This window comes from Eurytemora carolleeae, unplaced genomic scaffold (assembly GCF_000591075.1).
Source record: "Eurytemora carolleeae unplaced genomic scaffold, Eaff_2.0 scaffold559, whole genome shotgun sequence".
Taxonomy (NCBI): Eukaryota; Metazoa; Arthropoda; class Copepoda; order Calanoida; family Temoridae; genus Eurytemora; species Eurytemora carolleeae.
The window spans coordinates 161,681-177,408 of NW_019396544.1; the positions used below are offsets into that span (position 1 = coordinate 161,681).

Genomic DNA, 15,728 nt, shown 5'->3' on the forward strand with positions numbered 1-15,728 from the left:
TTTACAAAATTCGATCAACTCCATCTCATCTCACAAGGAAAAAAATCGATTCTTCCAAGTTTTACAAGTAGAGAATGAGTTTAACATTATCATTAAAAAGCTTCCAGCTTTAGTTTTGGTACTAGATGGTACAATTATATTTGGATTTATTTAGGCTACTGCACTTTCAGTTTAAAAAATCTAAAATTCTAAAATTTGATTGCGTACGCAAAATTTGAAGGAGAAATAAAACAGAGAATAGATGGAGAATGTAAAAATAATATTTTATTTCTGACTTCTATTATCACAGAAACAAAGCACTACTTGATGACTACTTCTTCTCCTTTTTATCTTCCTCATCCTATCAGCAGGTTCATTTCAATTGTCTTTATATCTTAACGAGCTCCAGGATTAAAGATCTAACCCCCCCCCTTCCGTATCCCCGTATAGTGTGTTGGAATTCATGCGTGTCCTTTAAAATTCTTTTTTTCGTAAAACCTGAAATTAACTTAAAACATCTTTTTTTGACTTCGTAAGTGTTAAGATTGAAAATATTTAAAAATTATGAAATCTAATTTGAAATGTAACATTCCTCATCTTCATCCTCTACATCATCTTCATCATATTCATCATCTTCATCATCATAATCCTCATCATCATCATCGGAATTATCCAAATAGTATCCTCCGAACTCTCCCTTATCGGACTCGTCATATCCTCCATATCCACTGAAACCTCCAGCACCTCCTTCCTCATCATCATCATCATCATCCTCTCCCGGTCCTCGACCTCCGTAGGTTTGTTGTTGTCGACCAAATTTATGGGCTCTTGTTGACATCGACATGGCCTTCGTCTCGGCAGTGTCGTAGCCACACTATTTATAAAAAGGAATTGAGTCTTTGGAACAAAATCAAATATTTAAACCTCAATAACTTTAAAACCCGATATTGTAAACCTTTGATTTTTCAAACTCAGATTATTTGATTTAACAAAATTCATAGTTTGAAATATCTAATGTCTGCAACATTTGGTTCCAAAGATATAGTGATTAGAAAATCAGAGTTTGTGGCAAAAACTCAATTCCTTTGTTTAAAACTTTATCTATTCACATTTCACAATCTGTTATAATCAGGCGTTTGTCTCAAACAGGGTAAATTTAGAATTTAACAAAAATAAATGATAAAGTTTAGGTAATTATATCAGAAATGATTTTGAAAAATTCACATTTGTCATTAGATTTTCTACAAGTTAATTTGATAATTATATGAAAGAATATAAATTTGTNTATGTTTATGTTTATGTTTATTTAAAAATGTCAAATAATACCTTAGGACAGGGAAGGATTTGATTCTTCTCATATTTAACTCCTTTTCTCCGAACATGATCCTCACTAGGAATATAAATATATTTCAAAATAATTAATGAATTATGGGGGGGGAGGGTGATTTTTGGTATTCAGATGTTATCTTGTTTACTTCAAATTAGGGTGGCTCGTTAAACCTGCTCTAAACTATATAGCTATGAAAACAGACGAGCCTTCCATTTTATATTTTAATTAAATCTTAAAATTCATTATTTACACACATATTTATATATAGAAGAGACAAGTAAGTTTAATGAAAAAGAAAAACCATTATCTCAAAGCTTATTTTGTCACCTTTAATGAAATAAATATGATTATCTAAATATTATCCAACATGTGAACAAAAAGTTTAAATCTATCCAGTCTTATAAAGTCACATCCTTGTTATTTATCTTCATCCATCCTTTCATCCTCAACCCTATCCCCGTCCTGCAATTAACACATATTGGAATATTCTTCTCTTCTCAAATATACTCTGACAAAATATTGAATAACTCTTTAATAGATAGTGGTGTTAAAGTTTATAGTGAAAAAACACATATTTAATAAATAAATAAATAAATAAAAACTGATTGATGTATTGTATATTTGTAAATGTTTCTATTTTTTCTACGTATTTGTACTTTAAAGGATTTTAATCAGAAATTGTGTTTATGAGTTTGGTAATGAATGAAAACGGGAAGGGGTTGGGAACATAATCTCTTACTTGTATCTAGTGCAAGCTGTAGTTGGTGTAAGGAAATCGGGGGAAACTGTTTGACCGCATGTATTCCGTAGTTGTAAGATCTCTCGAAAGTAGTTTTCCTCTGTATCGGAGTACTTCCACTTTCATATCCTAGAGGAGCGAAGTGCATCTTCTGACGCGCACTCGACCCCCATCCGCGCTCTTTCCCCTTCTGTCCATACGCACGCTTCCTGTTATGTTTCGTTCCAGGTAACTGTTGAATATTGGACTGTGAGATCCGAGGAACCTCGCGAAGAAATTGAAGAGCTTTCTCTCGAACTCCGTTCGACATTTTTCTGCAATCCATCATAGATACAGATAATACAGATCACATCAAATAGTAAAATTGTAACAAATAAACCTCTTAAATACATAATTTGTAATTTTCGATTAAATAATTCATAAATTTTGTCGGTTTCAGATCAAAAATGTTTGATTCAAGAAATCAATTACATTAATTAAGGATATTATATGTTAGAACCACAATGAGAAAACACTAAGCTCGGTTAAATAATGTACATTGTAAGTAAAATATTCATAAATATATATCATCACTGGTAAGATAAATTTAAATGCATTTCTATCAGTAGAATTTAGAACGACTTTTATAAATCTGTAAGGTTCTGAAAGAGAATAATTTAAAAAAATAAGTGGAGAAACAGAAAAAGGAACAAAGAATAAAAAGAGGGAAAGATTAATTTAGGATAATAATAGTATCTGAGAAAAAAGGGTTTAAGAATGAAAGTAATGTTGAGCATCATTTTTTATTCTTTTTCAAAATATTTCAGCTCTTTGACTTTGATGTGGTTTCAGATAAAAACAACGACGCCAAGTAAATCTCAAAATTTTATAATTTTTGCTTTAATTATACTGAGCCTTTTACTCTTGACAGAAAATGTTAAGTCTGATAGAAGACAAAACAATAAGTTCCTTAAAGTTATGTTCTCTTGAAACCGGAACAAAAAAACGTGCCCAACACTATGGAAAGGGTGACATTTTAAAAGAATGAGATGTTATAAAGAACCAAATCAGAATTGAGGAACAAGGATCAAAGTATCAATATAATATAACTAGAAAAAATCTCCAACATTTCAAGATTGTTTCTGTCCTTCCTCTTGAATCTCACGCCGAACCTTGACAAAATATTGTTGGAACATGCTAATAATAATTTAATACTTCAATGTTTTCAATATTATTTATAACACTGCCAAAACAAGAAAAGTAAAAAGTTAGCCATGCAGCTATAAAAAACCATGCTATTTGACGATCCTGAACTAATTGGTTAATCCTACGCAAATGGACGAACATTGTTAACTAAATGTGGTAACTTACCAGAAGCAAACCTTGCAACGGAGACAACTGTACTGTCCGTGTCTGTTGCAACTTTGACATTTCAAATTCTCAGCTTCGACAACCTACACAAACAAATGAAAATGGGGTGTTGCAACTAATACTATTTAAGTTCTCAGCTTAAACATGATGCAAAACGGATTAAATCATCAAAAAAGAAATCCCTAATGAACTTGCTTTATTTTTACAATTCAAATATTTTTATCCGATTTGAAGTTTTCCAAAAACAATTAGGAAATGCTGATTGTGATCTGAAATATAATTCATAGTATCGCGTAGTACAGTACAGTACAGTAAAGTACAAATCAGATCTGAAATACAATTCATAGTATCGCGTAGTACAGTTCAGTACAGTATAGTACAGTACAGATCTGAGTATCGCCTCAACAATTTTTATCAATTAAAGAAAATACTCACAATCCGAGGTATGTATTTTTCCTGAGGTGAATTTTAGGACAAGTAAAAACGCTGAAAATTTTATTCCTAATTTCATTTTTTCTCCAAACTTTCCCCTCCCCCTTCACACAATAAAAAATGTACACCCATTAGATATCATAGGTGTACATTTTTTTTTTGGGGGGGGGGGTAAATTCTAGAACAAGGATTGGTTCTAAAATGTGAAATGTTTACCTGACAGCTGGCCTGGTGCTCGAATTGATCATCTTCGCACAGGAAATTAACACAGAAACTGCACTGGAAGATCCTAGACGAGAGGATATTTAATTTGATTGAGATAAACTAATTTAAAATGACTAAGCATTAGTTCGTGTGACCCTCCATGCAGTGGCAATTTCCGATTTAAACGGTACCCTTAAAACCTTTGTCTGATCAAGTATTAACTAGAATATCTTTTTAAGATCTAAATATTTATTTTATGCTAATCCATTTAAAGATTTCAACAGGTTTACATTACATTACAAGATATAGCATTAAATTTTCATCATTTTCATAATTTCCCTCAATCTTAAATCTAGTTCCGCCTTTGTAGGTCTTCGTTCAGGCTCAGGAACAGGCACAGGATTAGGTTCAGGTTCAGGGTGAGGATGAGGTTCAGTTTCAGGTTCAGCTTCAGACTCAGAATCAGGGTTTGAGTCATGATAGGGTTCAATTTCATACTCGGAGCTTTTTATGTCTATTTTCCCCGTCCAGCTGAGGAATAGGAGATGATACTAGAGATTGAGAGCGTGTCTTTCTCATCTTATGGGAGGTTAAATTTGAGGTTTCTTCAATACTTGGCGGTATCACAGAAACTATCTTAAGGGCCTTGAACCCTTCCATGGACTGGGGGCCTCTCATGGACCTCTCCTCAGACTGCGGGACTCTCAGGGGCCTCTCCTCGGACTGGGAGTTTCTTGTGGACCTCTCCTCGGACTGGGGGGCTCTCTCCTTGGACTGGGGGGTTCTCAGGGACTTATCTTCGGACTGGGAGTTTCTAGTAGTCCTCTCCTTGAACTGGTAGTTTATAATGGACCTCTCCTCGGACTGGGGGGTTCTCAGGGACTTCTCCTCGGACTGTGGGGCTCTCATGGACCTCTCCTCGGACTGGGGGGCTCTCATGGATATCTCCTCGAACTGGGTGGTAACATGGTGGTTTGGTTTATCACCTGTTCTCCTCCTTATCCTTATTCTTCTTCTCTTTCGGGTCCTCAAGGACCAGGGAGCTTGCAATTTTGAGAAGTTAAAGTACTCGATACCTCCTCTGAACCACAGTTTTAGCTCCACCTCTACACCAGCTTGTAAACACTCCCTATATAAGCCCAGAACTTGATGAGTAAAACTCATTGTGGAGTATGTTTTAACGATAGGTTTGGTTTATATCGTCCCATAGCAACAGCTGTAGAAGCCTGCTTGGGAACAGTGGATCTGGTTTAGGAGATGTATAGAGGTGTTATTGACGGCAGCAGGTTATGAGAGAGACTGAATTTCAATGTTTAATACTTTTTAAAAATTATTATTTTTCATTGTGGTTTCTCTACAAAGGCAACTTGCGAATTTCTACTTTGAGGAAAACATATAAGATTTATTTAAATTAATTATTTTTAAACCTATAAAAGTGTATAAATATCCTCCACATTATAGATCAGATAAAGGTTTCAAGGGTACTGTTGTAAATCAGGCATTGCCATCTTTGCATGGAGGCTCACATGAAATTACGCGTAAAGCCCCTGCAACCTAGAATGCAACAGTATTTGGTAAGTAAAGTGTGTGTGTGTATACCCGGTGCTTTGCGAAAAATAAAATAATATGGGGTTTATGCTTTCTCAAATAAGCTATCCATCTGTAACTAATCTGCATAACTAACTTTAATTATAAATACTATGGAATCAGTTGCCTTTATTGAGCATTTCTCAAGAGTAAGTTTTATTTGAATATGAACTCGATCTCAGACAGCTGGGAGATTAGATCAATTTCACTGTAAAAAAACGAGTCGAGTAAGTTTTATTTGAATATGAATTCGATCTCAGAAAGCTGGGAGATTAGATCAATTTCACTGTAAAAGAACGAGTCGAGTAAGTTTTATTTGAATATGAATTCGATCTCAGACAGCTGGGAGTTTAGATCAATTTTTCTGTAAAAAACCGAGTCGAGTTAATAATTGCACTATTTTAAAAATTGGGAATCAACTGGCAAACTTTTCCACCAGCTTATTGATACTTGAAATCCAAAAATTCATTGATTCAGCGAATAAACCCGTAAAATAAAAACACATGACCATCAGAGACTCGAGAGCAAAATTAAATTAAATTAAAAAATTACTTTCTTCGAGAAAATATATATCCCTGAAATGAACTGTAAAAAATGTCTACCTTCCACCGTGATCCCAGACTCCTCGCTCACACTCAATACACTCAGCATCCCTGCAGATACAGGAACAAGCATGGCTTTGAAGACACTTTCGACCATGGCACACCCAAGCTTCACTAAAGGAGAAAGGATAAAAATGACCATGTGATAACGCCCCAGACCGCAAGCTGGAGAGAGGACACCAATGTCAATGCACCCGAATCCCAAATCATCGGATCTGACCGTAGCCCCCCCCCCGTAGCTTTACCAGCCGTGGGAGCTAGGATGAGACTTGGATTAAATGTTCTTGCAGTTTTTTTAATCAAACGATCAGAGGCCGTAATTCAAGAATTTAAACCACCAAGTTGGTTCCACTGAAAATCGTAATAAATGTTTCAAGATTTAAGCTGGCGACATTAATTTAAACCGGTTTTGGGGGATTTCAGACACGACTCAACTTCATTAAATTCAGAATCGGGCTGTTTTTGACATTAATTTCTCGGCAGCAAGTATTGAACTTCAAAACTTGTAAATTATAAATCTAAAAATTTGTTTAATGATAAAAACTTTGAACTTACCAGAAATCACAAACTGCACCTACCATCTGCATACCAGTAACATACTGTCCTGATTTAAAGAAATTTATGTTTATGTTTATGTTTATGTTTATGTTTATGTTTATGTTTATGTTTATGTTTATGTTTATGTTTATGTTTATGTTTATGTTTATGTTTGTTTCCCGTAAAAATAATTTATTTTTCCTAAACTCTCCACAAAAACATATTTTACATACTGCAAAATAAAAAAAAACAATTATTTTTAAAGTTACAAAACTTTTAAAGAAAATATAAACCTCGTCCAGTGCAATACTCCAGACATATTCAAATGTACCGGATGAAGTACGAGTACCATAAAGTGAAGAGTAGTGTACCTGCATGTTTTATTATACAATCTCCAGTCTTCATCATACATTTCTGCTTTCCACACTCGGCACAGCACGGTAACCGTTGTACAGCCTGTACATTTACATATATTTACATATATGCATTATTGGGTAACCGTTAAAATCCAGTACATAATTAATCCAAAAAAAACCAGAAAAAAACCCATTGCACATTAAAAAAAAACTTTACTGTTTTGAAGCCTGCAAGTGCACTGCACAGTGTACAGTGAACAAACTAAAAACTACACAAACTTTTAGGTTTAGTAAAAAATTTTAAATACAGATAATGCATGATGCCAATTGCTGGTTTAGGGATCAATAAAAAAGTTAATAATTATTAAAGATTAAACCTGACAGAAGTAGCAGAAAGCTCTATTTTTCTGTCTTCTCTGACATCTGTCGCACTCCATGTTGAAGTTGGCTGGTAGACTGACGATCTCCCTCGTATCCTACCAATATATCCAGGTTCAACCAACAGCAAAGTTCACATTGACAAGAGACGATTAATATTAAGAGGGTTTAAGATAACTCCAAAGGACTGTAAAGCGTACAAGTTTATTAACTCTATTAAAAAAGTAGTATTTTAGATCCACAAAATTACAATTTTCAACCATTTTCTAAGAAATGATAAAGCTTAATTTTCAGTTATATGGGACGTTTTCTTCCTCGATCAGGGAAAATCTTAGCAGTTATCTTGCTCCTCTTTGGGATAGTTAAGCGAGTGCTAGTATATGCTAGACACTAATTTTCAGTTTTCAGATAAAAAGAGGAATATATTATCCCCAACCAGAATTTAGGATCCAGATTCGTTGGATCCGCAACATTTTGACTTGCTGAATCCGGATTCGTTGGATCCGCAACATTTTGGCTTGCTAAATCCGGATTCGTTAAATCCGCAACATTTTGGCTTCCTGAATCCGGATTCGTTGGATCCGTAACATTTTGACTTGCTGTATTCGGATTCGTTAAATCCGCAACATTTTGGCTTCCTGAATCCGGATTCGCAAAAAGATTGAACAAGATTCCTTTTTTGTTGCGATCACTTTCTGTCTGGCTTTCTGCTTCTCCGCCTTCTTCCTCGCCCCCGTCTTCTTCTTCGGCATTTTTCTGCAATAAAACTAGGACTAGGAGAAGGATTATGTTGAATACACTTTGTTTAAATCAGATTTGTTTGGTTTAAAAATGGTTCTATCCTGGAGACTGATTAACCAACCAGGCTCCAATCCGTAGAATATTTGTCTGGGATCCTAGAACAATGCAACTTTTTGTTTTTTTAGTCTTATATAGAGTTTGTTAAAAGGTTTGGTCTGCGATTTGTAAAATTTGTCCTATAAATAAAGCATCAAAACTTACTAACCTGTGTTTTTGCTATATTTTAAAATTTCATACAAGATAAATAATATTAATCGTCAGAAATTATCTTAAAGCTAATTAATTACAATTTGTTGATAATATTTTTTGGAAAACCAATGAGTAAAAGTTGCAGTTTTCCTTGTTAAATTTGAATAGTTCTTCGTCCTGTGTCTCCGGTAAAGTATATCCATATTTCTGCGCAAGAACCTGTTTATCCTCCTGAACCTGATCAGGGTGAGCTAAATATCCTCGGTTCCGTGCATTCATATAGAAGTGAAGAAGATTTCCCGGTGGGGTGAGACGCCGCGGGATTGGAACTCCGCTCTTGAAGAATTTAATCGGGGAAGAGAGGGCCATTACGCTGTGAAGATCGTAGTAGGCGGTTGTGATTTTACCGCCGTTTCTTTCAACCGCCGCTATCGCCTGTTCGTTGGCCCACTGGACCTCGATATGTACTTTAGCCTTGAAAAGATCCATTCCGTCGCTGGTAAGGTTAAACCCGAACTGGTTTGCCGCGGGATTAACAAAAAAGACACCAGTTCCACAAAGAGCTGCCATATCAATAGGTTTGGAACTATCCAACCGATCTAAACACAGAATATTATTCTATACATTTCAGATGATAACGATCTTTTACTTAGTCCCCACCTCATATCTGATCATCAACTTAATTCTTTCATTCAACATGCAAACTCGTGATTGAATAACTCTTTAATAGATAGTGGTGTTAAAGTTTATAGTGAAAAAATTGGTAAGATAAATTTAAATGCATTTCTATCAGTAGAATTTAGAACGACTTTTATAAATCTGTAAGGTTCTGAAAGAGAATAATTTTAAAAAATAAGTGGAGAAACAGAAAAAGGAACAAAGAATAAAAAGAGGGAAAGATTAATTTAGGATAATAATAGTATCTGAGAAAAAAGGGTTTAAGAATGAAAGTAATGTTGAGCATCATTTTTTATTCTTTTTCAAAATATTTCAGCTCTTTGACTTTGATGTGGTTTCAGATAAAAACAACGACGCCAAGTAAATCTCAAAATTTTATAATTTTTGCTTTAATTATACTGAGCCTTTTACTCTTGACAGAAAATGTTAAGTCTGATAGAAGACAAAACAATAAGTTCCTTAAAGTTATGTTCTCTTGAAACCGGAACAAAAAAACGTGCCCAACACTATGGAAAGGGTGACATTTTATAAGAATGAGATGTTATAAAGAACCAAATCAGAATTGAGGAACAAGGATCAAAGTATCAATATAATATAACTAGAAAAAATCTCCAACATTTCAAGATTGTTTCTGTCCTTCCTCTTGAATCTCACGCCGAACCTTGACAAAATATTGTTGGAACATGCTAATAATAATTTAATACTTCAATGTTTTCAATATTATTTATAACACTGCCAAAACAAGAAAAGTAAAAAGTTAGCCATGCAGCTATAAAAAACCATGCTATTTGTCGCATCATTTTTAGGTGACTCATGAAGAGTAGCATTTTCCTACGTAATATTATATTAAATTTTTTTTTGTACTTTGAAAATTAAGTACTGGTTTCTAACCTGTCTACTATCCGCTAGTAGTTATCTAACCTGTCTACTATCCGCTAGTAGTTCTCTAACCTGTCTACTATCCGCTAGTAGTTCTCTAACCTGTCTACTATCCGCTAGTAGTTCTCTAACCTGTCTACAATCCGCTAGTAGTTCTCTAACCTGTCTACTATCCGCTAGTAGTTCTCTAACCTGTCTACTATCCGCTAGTAGTTCTCTAACCTGTATCCGCTAGTAGTTCTCTAACCTGTCTACTATCCGCTAGTAGTTCTCTAAGCTGTGAATGGATAGCATCGTTCTTCTCCTCTAAAGAATCCAGAACCTTGTCAAGATCGTCCAACTGCCTGTCCAACGCCTAAATATTAGATTTTTCTAAATATCAATTTATTGTTTGCCTTGTATACTTGACATTGGTCCTTATTTTAAAAATAAAAATTCAAATATTTTTAGTTTTTGATAGCAAGTTTTCTTTTTACTTATCAAAAAATACTATCTCGCAAAAAAAGGAAAATTTTATTTAAAACCAGAGAAATGTTCAAATTCTTTTAATTACTTTAATAATCGAATAAAAAATTTTATTCTTCTTAAGAAGAATAATAATATAGCTCTGAAACATATATTAGGATACTTACATTAAACTCAGAAAATAATATAGCTCTGAAACATATATTAGGCTACTTACATTAAACTCGGAAAATAATATAGCTCTGAAACATATATTAGGATACTTACATTAAACTCGGAAAATAATATAGCTCTGAAACATATATTAGGCTACTTACATTAAACTCAGAAAATATTTTCTCCTCGTCTAGTTCAGCCAGATCAGAATCATATTCATCATTCTCCTCATCTCCTACTTCATCTTCATCCATCCTTTCATCCTCAACCCTATCCCCGTCCTGCAATTAACACATATTGGAATATTCTTCTCTTCTCAAATATACTCTGACAAAATAAAAGCTGATAAATGAATGAAAAGATGATTTATGAATTAAACCTGATTGTGAAGGAAAAGATGATTAATGATTGATGAATTTAACCTGATTTATGAAAGAAAAGATGATTAATGATTGATGAATTTAACCTGATTTATGAAAGAAAAGATAATTAATGATTGATGAATTTAACCTGATTTATGAAAGAAAAGATTGATTAATAAATAGAAGTTAATAAATGAATGAACATAAAAGAATTAAAGCTGATTAATGAATGAAAGCTGTTTAGTAAATGAAAGCTAATAATGAATAAAAAGCTGATAAATGAATAAAAAGATGATAAATGAATGAAAAGCTGATAAATAATAAATGAATGAAAAGCTGATAAATAATTAATGAACGAAAAGCTGTTAAATGAATGAAAAGATGATAAATGAATGAAAAGCTGATAAATGAATGAAATGATAAATGAATGCAAGCTGATAAAAAAATGCAAAGCTGATAAATGAATGAAAAACTGATAAATAAATGAAAAACTGATAAATGAATGAAAAGCTGATAAATGAATGAAAAGATGATAAATGAATGAAAAAATGATAAAAAAATGAAAAGATGATAAATGAATGAAAAGATGATAAATGAATGAAAAGATGATAAATGAATGAAAAGATAATAAAAGGATGAAAAGATGATAAATGAATGAAAATCTGATAAATGAATGAAATGATAAATGAATGCAAGCTGATAAATGAATGAAAAGCTGATAAATGAATGAAAAACTGATAAATAAATGAAAAACTGATAAATGAATGAAAAGCTGATAAATGAATAAAAAGATGATAAATGAATGCAAGCTTATAAATGAATGAAAAGATGATAAATGAATGAAAAGATGATCAATAAATGAAAAGATGATAAATGAATAAAAAGATGATAAATGAATGAAAAGCTGATAAATGATTAATGAACGAAAAGCTGTTAAATGAATGAAAAGATGAAAAATGAATGAAAAGATGATAAAAGAATGAAAAGATGATAAATGAATGAAAAGATGATAAAAGAATGAAAAGATGATAAATGAATAAAAAGATGATAAATGAATGAAAAGCTGATAAATAAATGAAAAGCTGTTATATCAATGAAAAGCTGATAAATGAATGAAAAGCTGATAAATGAATGAAAAGCTGATAAATCAATGAAAAGCTGATAAATGAATGCAAGGTGATAAATGAATGAAAAGATGATAAATGAATGAAAAGCTGATAATTAAAAGCTGATAAATGAATGAAAAGCTGATAAATGAATGAAAAGCTGATAAAAGAATGAAAAGCTGATAAATACACCTGCGGATGAGTATCCTCTTGTCTTGGTGGCTCCTCTGAAAACATTATTGTCTGGAACTAGGGATTAAAATTTTTAAATTTAATTTGGTTCAGATTAATTCAAATTCACAATTTTTACATTTGGGACTAAAAATTGAATATTCATCACATTTAGTATTTATTTTAACTATAATTTCGAGATTTAAAGCAATAGAAATGTGTTAAATATTCTTAAACGATCTTTGCTGTTGGTGATTGGAAGAATGCCTCGCTTCAACTTAAAACTAAATAAATCGTTAATTTGCTAGCACACAATCTCATATTATCCTAACAATAGACATGATTAGAAATAAAAAAAAAATCAGATAAAACTTTTTTGTTTTGAAGATTAGTCCTGAAATAAATGGTTCGAGCACAGTGCTACATGACAAGGTCCCGACAAATTAGTTTTTCTTGTTAGAGTTGCTTGATTTTGTTTAACTGAGCAGGGATTTCTTGAATCGTGGATGACATTGACCACGATTTTTTGAAAATCTACAGATAAATTTAATTTTTATTCGATATTACGTGAATAGTATATATAGTCTGTGGAGAACGAAGAGCAAATTGGAAGTTAAGGAATTTTGCGCTCAACTAATGAGAGACCATAGAAATTGAGGATATTCAAAACCAAGGAGATTCTGCGTAAAATTCGAAAGTGTCCAATGATCAAGGGATCAAGATGATGGGTATACAACACAAAATGTTCTAGTTAAAGTTATTTTTAAATTTAATAAAAAAAAACTTACGTCATAAAATTATTTTTCCCGTATTTTTTGTGTGTTGATACTTAGGTTTGAATAGAAATTTGCTAATATAAGGGCAAAATTTGACGATACAACGCTTCTGAGATTATATAGGACTAAAATTCCAAAAAAGGACTGCTTCTGAGAAATTAATTGAGACGCAGTATGCTTTTCAATAACAATTATAAAAACAAAAAATTTATAAAAACGAAAACTCTTAAGAGTGTAGTGTTAATTTAACTGAAAAATACATTTTACGTTTAAGATCTGCTCAAAATTTAACGCTTAAGAAACATGATGACCGACGACCGTTCGAAAACCGGCTCAATATTCAACGTTCCTGAAGCTTCTTAAAAACGGTATGAAACTGCTAAATAATGATGTTTCTGGAAATCTAGCGTTTTTAAGTTAAGTGATAAATCGTTCATCGTTAAAAACAACACATTATCCGCGTGTATAAGATTAAAAAACGTAAAAAATTGAGCAGACTTTAATCGTTTTTGGAAATTTCAGTTTTGGAAAATTGGAACGTTTAGAAACTGTAGATTCATCAACAGTTCACGCTAATATTTTAGTATTTAAGGTTTGGAAAACGGCACCGTGTAAACATTTAAAAACAGAAAAGTACGTTATTTTCTATTAAAAAATTACAACGCCGCTGAGTTAACGAAACTGTATTATGAAAAAAAAACTTTGTACAATAACTTTAGGGCACTGATAACTAATTTTAAATGATAAATATCCTTAATTTACAAGAATTTAGAAAATATCTATATCCGTTTCATACAAATAAAACAGCGGTAAGTTCCTTGAAAAGTTTGAGATTTAAAAGATTTGGACATTTAATTTCCATTTTCAAATGTTTTTTACTAATTTTGGTTTAATACGCATTTCCTGGACGCGAAAACATGATAATTTGAGTAACATTTTTGAAATAAGGAAAGGATCCGGGGTAGATGTGATTTAAAACTGGGATACAGAATCTAAATTATTGAATCCAAAAAAACAAATAAACTGACCCTTATAGTCTAGAGATCACAATTGGAATATTAGCGAATTGAAAATATCTCAGCCTTATTTCAAGGAGACTAATTGCTTAAGAAGGTCGAAGTTTAACTAAATTATAAATTGAAGACTTAACTCTCAGCGGTATAAACTTGGAACTTTGTCTAGGATATGAAAAGAATATGAATTCATATAAAATACCTTAAACTATACATATATGTATATATATTACTGACTGAATCTTTGTGTACCACAGAATCAATTCTAACAAAAAACACTTTGTATTATCCAATATAACGGATATATATACAAACATTGAACAGGGAAGAAAGCAGAAAATGTTTAATTAAATCTTGATCGTTTAGAAGTCGGGGAGTCCATATTCTCATCTCTGGAGGGAGAGGATGGAGCAGGTCGTTTATACCTCTCCATTCCCTCCAGTCTGCTCAGCTCCAGCATATCCTGGAGACTGGGAAGAGGAGCTGGAGCTCTGGTTTCTGCTCCTCTGAAGCTGAGTCCTGTCTCGAAGCTAGACTCAAGAGGGGAAACTGATTGTCCAGGAGAACATTGAACCAGAAATGAGAGAAGTTCCTCACGTCTAAACATACAGGTTTGGATAAAAGAGAAGAGTTGGGAAAATTCTAAGTTTGATTCATCCAGCCCTGGTGTATTACCTGATAAACCGTCTTTTAGATTTAGCCCAAGTAAGTATATCCCTCCTAGATCTATGATATCCTAGTTTCCTATTAACTTCACCAATCAACTTCTGCTCCTCCAAACTATCCCTGATATAAGAGATAATTAATTTATGTCGGATTCATTATTCTAATACAATCTTGCAAGTTAATTTTTCATTAACGTAGGCGCTAGTTTCACTTTACTTGATATTGAGACCAAACAAAAATACCTAGAAGAAATAATTCTCAACTTTTCAAGAGTAAATGTTAAAGGATAAATTTTCTGTTAATTCACACATGAACAAATAATTGGCCTCCTTATTAATTTAAATAAATCCCACTTTTCAAACCCTAATCAAATATAAGATTTATCTGAAAGTGAACCCACAGAGGATTACTGTGCACCAGGGTTGATTAAAAAATATTTCATTTGACATATTTTTGAAAAAAAAATATTCACAAAAAAATATGAAAAACTAAATATTTTAAATTCATTTTTAATAATGTTTTCATGAGAAGATGCTAAATTTTCAGGGTGGCCAAAACTTTTTTGAACCCATCCGTACAAAAATCCGTACATTTTCAGAAGAAATCCGTACAATCCGCACAATTTTCGAAAAACAATCCGTACAATCCGTACAATTTTTTTTTTTTAAATCCGTACATTTTTTAAAACCAATCCGTACATTTTTTTAAAGATCCGTACATTTTTTTAAAAATCAGCACAATTTTCGAAAAAATACCATTTTTGAAAAAAAAAACATTAAAATTCAATTTTTCATTCATTGTCTTTTGTGTTCAGTTCATGTAAGAGGGTTTAAACTTCTTCAGCAAGAATCAATCTGTAAAAAATTGGCTTCATACATATATACAAACTAAATACTGGGTACATGATACTAGGTGCATGATACTGGATACTGGATACATGATACAGGGTACATGATACAGGATACAGGATAC

General features: G+C 32.5%; 4 protein-coding genes and 1 long non-coding RNA gene across 7 annotated transcripts in view; all 5 read right to left on the reverse strand.

Moving 5' to 3' along the window:
• Nucleotides 1-249: 249 nt before the first annotated feature.
• On the reverse strand, nt 250-8,263 carry LOC111705231 (zinc finger protein 330 homolog). The gene is made up of 10 exons (XM_023477717.1): nt 8,169-8,263; nt 7,494-7,592; nt 7,132-7,216; nt 6,779-6,827; nt 6,224-6,337; nt 4,047-4,119; nt 3,399-3,481; nt 1,306-1,369; nt 572-853; nt 250-340 (listed from the first exon to the last, which is right to left on the reverse strand). The coding sequence occupies exons 1-10, from the start codon at nt 8,244-8,246 to the stop codon at nt 311-313; spliced, it is 957 nt and encodes a 318-aa protein (XP_023333485.1). The 5' UTR covers nt 8,247-8,263; the 3' UTR covers nt 250-310.
• Nucleotides 2,364-3,294, reverse strand: LOC111705234 (uncharacterized). The gene is made up of 2 exons (XR_002765970.1): nt 3,091-3,294; nt 2,364-2,689 (listed from the first exon to the last, which is right to left on the reverse strand). It is a non-coding gene; the product is annotated as an uncharacterized LOC111705234 (long non-coding RNA).
• On the reverse strand, nt 8,246-9,107 carry LOC111705232 (39S ribosomal protein L15, mitochondrial). Its single transcript, XM_023477718.1, has 2 exons — nt 8,635-9,107; nt 8,246-8,390 (listed from the first exon to the last, which is right to left on the reverse strand). Exons 1-2 carry the CDS (start codon nt 9,052-9,054, stop codon nt 8,280-8,282), a joined length of 531 nt encoding a protein of 176 aa, XP_023333486.1. The 5' UTR covers nt 9,055-9,107; the 3' UTR covers nt 8,246-8,279.
• A 138-nt stretch (nt 9,108-9,245) lies between these two features.
• On the reverse strand, nt 9,246-13,076 carry LOC111705233 (UPF0184 protein C9orf16 homolog). Of its 3 annotated transcripts, none has more exons than XR_002765969.1 (5): nt 12,323-13,076; nt 10,824-10,943; nt 10,289-10,396; nt 9,715-9,823; nt 9,246-9,292 (listed from the first exon to the last, which is right to left on the reverse strand). XR_002765969.1 is itself a non-coding variant. In XM_023477719.1 (4 exons), the coding sequence occupies exons 1-4, from the start codon at nt 12,365-12,367 to the stop codon at nt 9,782-9,784; spliced, it is 315 nt and encodes a 104-aa protein (XP_023333487.1). In that variant the 5' UTR covers nt 12,368-13,076; the 3' UTR covers nt 9,645-9,781. The 3 variants fall into 3 exon arrangements, 1 of the variants encoding a protein (XP_023333487.1); XR_002765968.1 differs by having other exon boundaries at nt 9,246-9,313; XM_023477719.1 differs by lacking the exon at nt 9,246-9,292 and having other exon boundaries at nt 9,645-9,823.
• A 1,357-nt stretch (nt 13,077-14,433) lies between these two features.
• LOC111705240 (UPF0472 protein C16orf72 homolog) overlaps nt 14,434-15,728 on the reverse strand; it is a 2,272-nt gene continuing 977 nt past the window's right edge. The window contains exons 3-4 of the mRNA XM_023477728.1: nt 14,766-14,876; nt 14,434-14,689 (exon numbers count right to left, since the gene is read on the reverse strand). Of these exons, the coding sequence (XP_023333496.1) occupies nt 14,434-14,689; nt 14,766-14,876 (367 nt within the window). The remainder of the gene's footprint in view (nt 14,690-14,765; nt 14,877-15,728) is intronic.

Coding starts and splice junctions, on each gene's coding strand:
- LOC111705231 (XM_023477717.1), bottom strand. CDS start 8,246: ATGCCGAAGAAGAAGACGGGGGCGAGGAAGAAGGCGGAGAAGCAGAAA. Junction 4,120..6,223: donor GTCTGGGATCACGGTGGAAG/GTAGACATTTTT, acceptor CCTCTCGTCTAG/GATCTTCCAGTGCAGTTTCT. Junction 3,482..4,046: donor AGCACCAGGCCAGCTGTCAG/GTAAACATTTCA, acceptor TTGTTTGTGTAG/GTTGTCGAAGCTGAGAATTT.
- LOC111705232 (XM_023477718.1), bottom strand. CDS start 9,054: ATGGCAGCTCTTTGTGGAACTGGTGTCTTTTTTGTTAATCCCGCGGCA. Junction 8,391..8,634: donor AACTATTCAAATTTAACAAG/GAAAACTGCAAC, acceptor GCATTGTTCTAG/GATCCCAGACAAATATTCTA.
- LOC111705233 (XM_023477719.1), bottom strand. CDS start 12,367: ATGTTTTCAGAGGAGCCACCAAGACAAGAGGATACTCATCCGCAG. Junction 10,397..10,823: donor AAATATTTTCTGAGTTTAAT/GTAAGTAGCCTA, acceptor TCTAATATTTAG/GCGTTGGACAGGCAGTTGGA. Junction 9,824..10,288: donor TACTAGCGGATAGTAGACAG/GTTAGAGAACTA, acceptor TATTTTGTCAAG/GTTCGGCGTGAGATTCAAGA.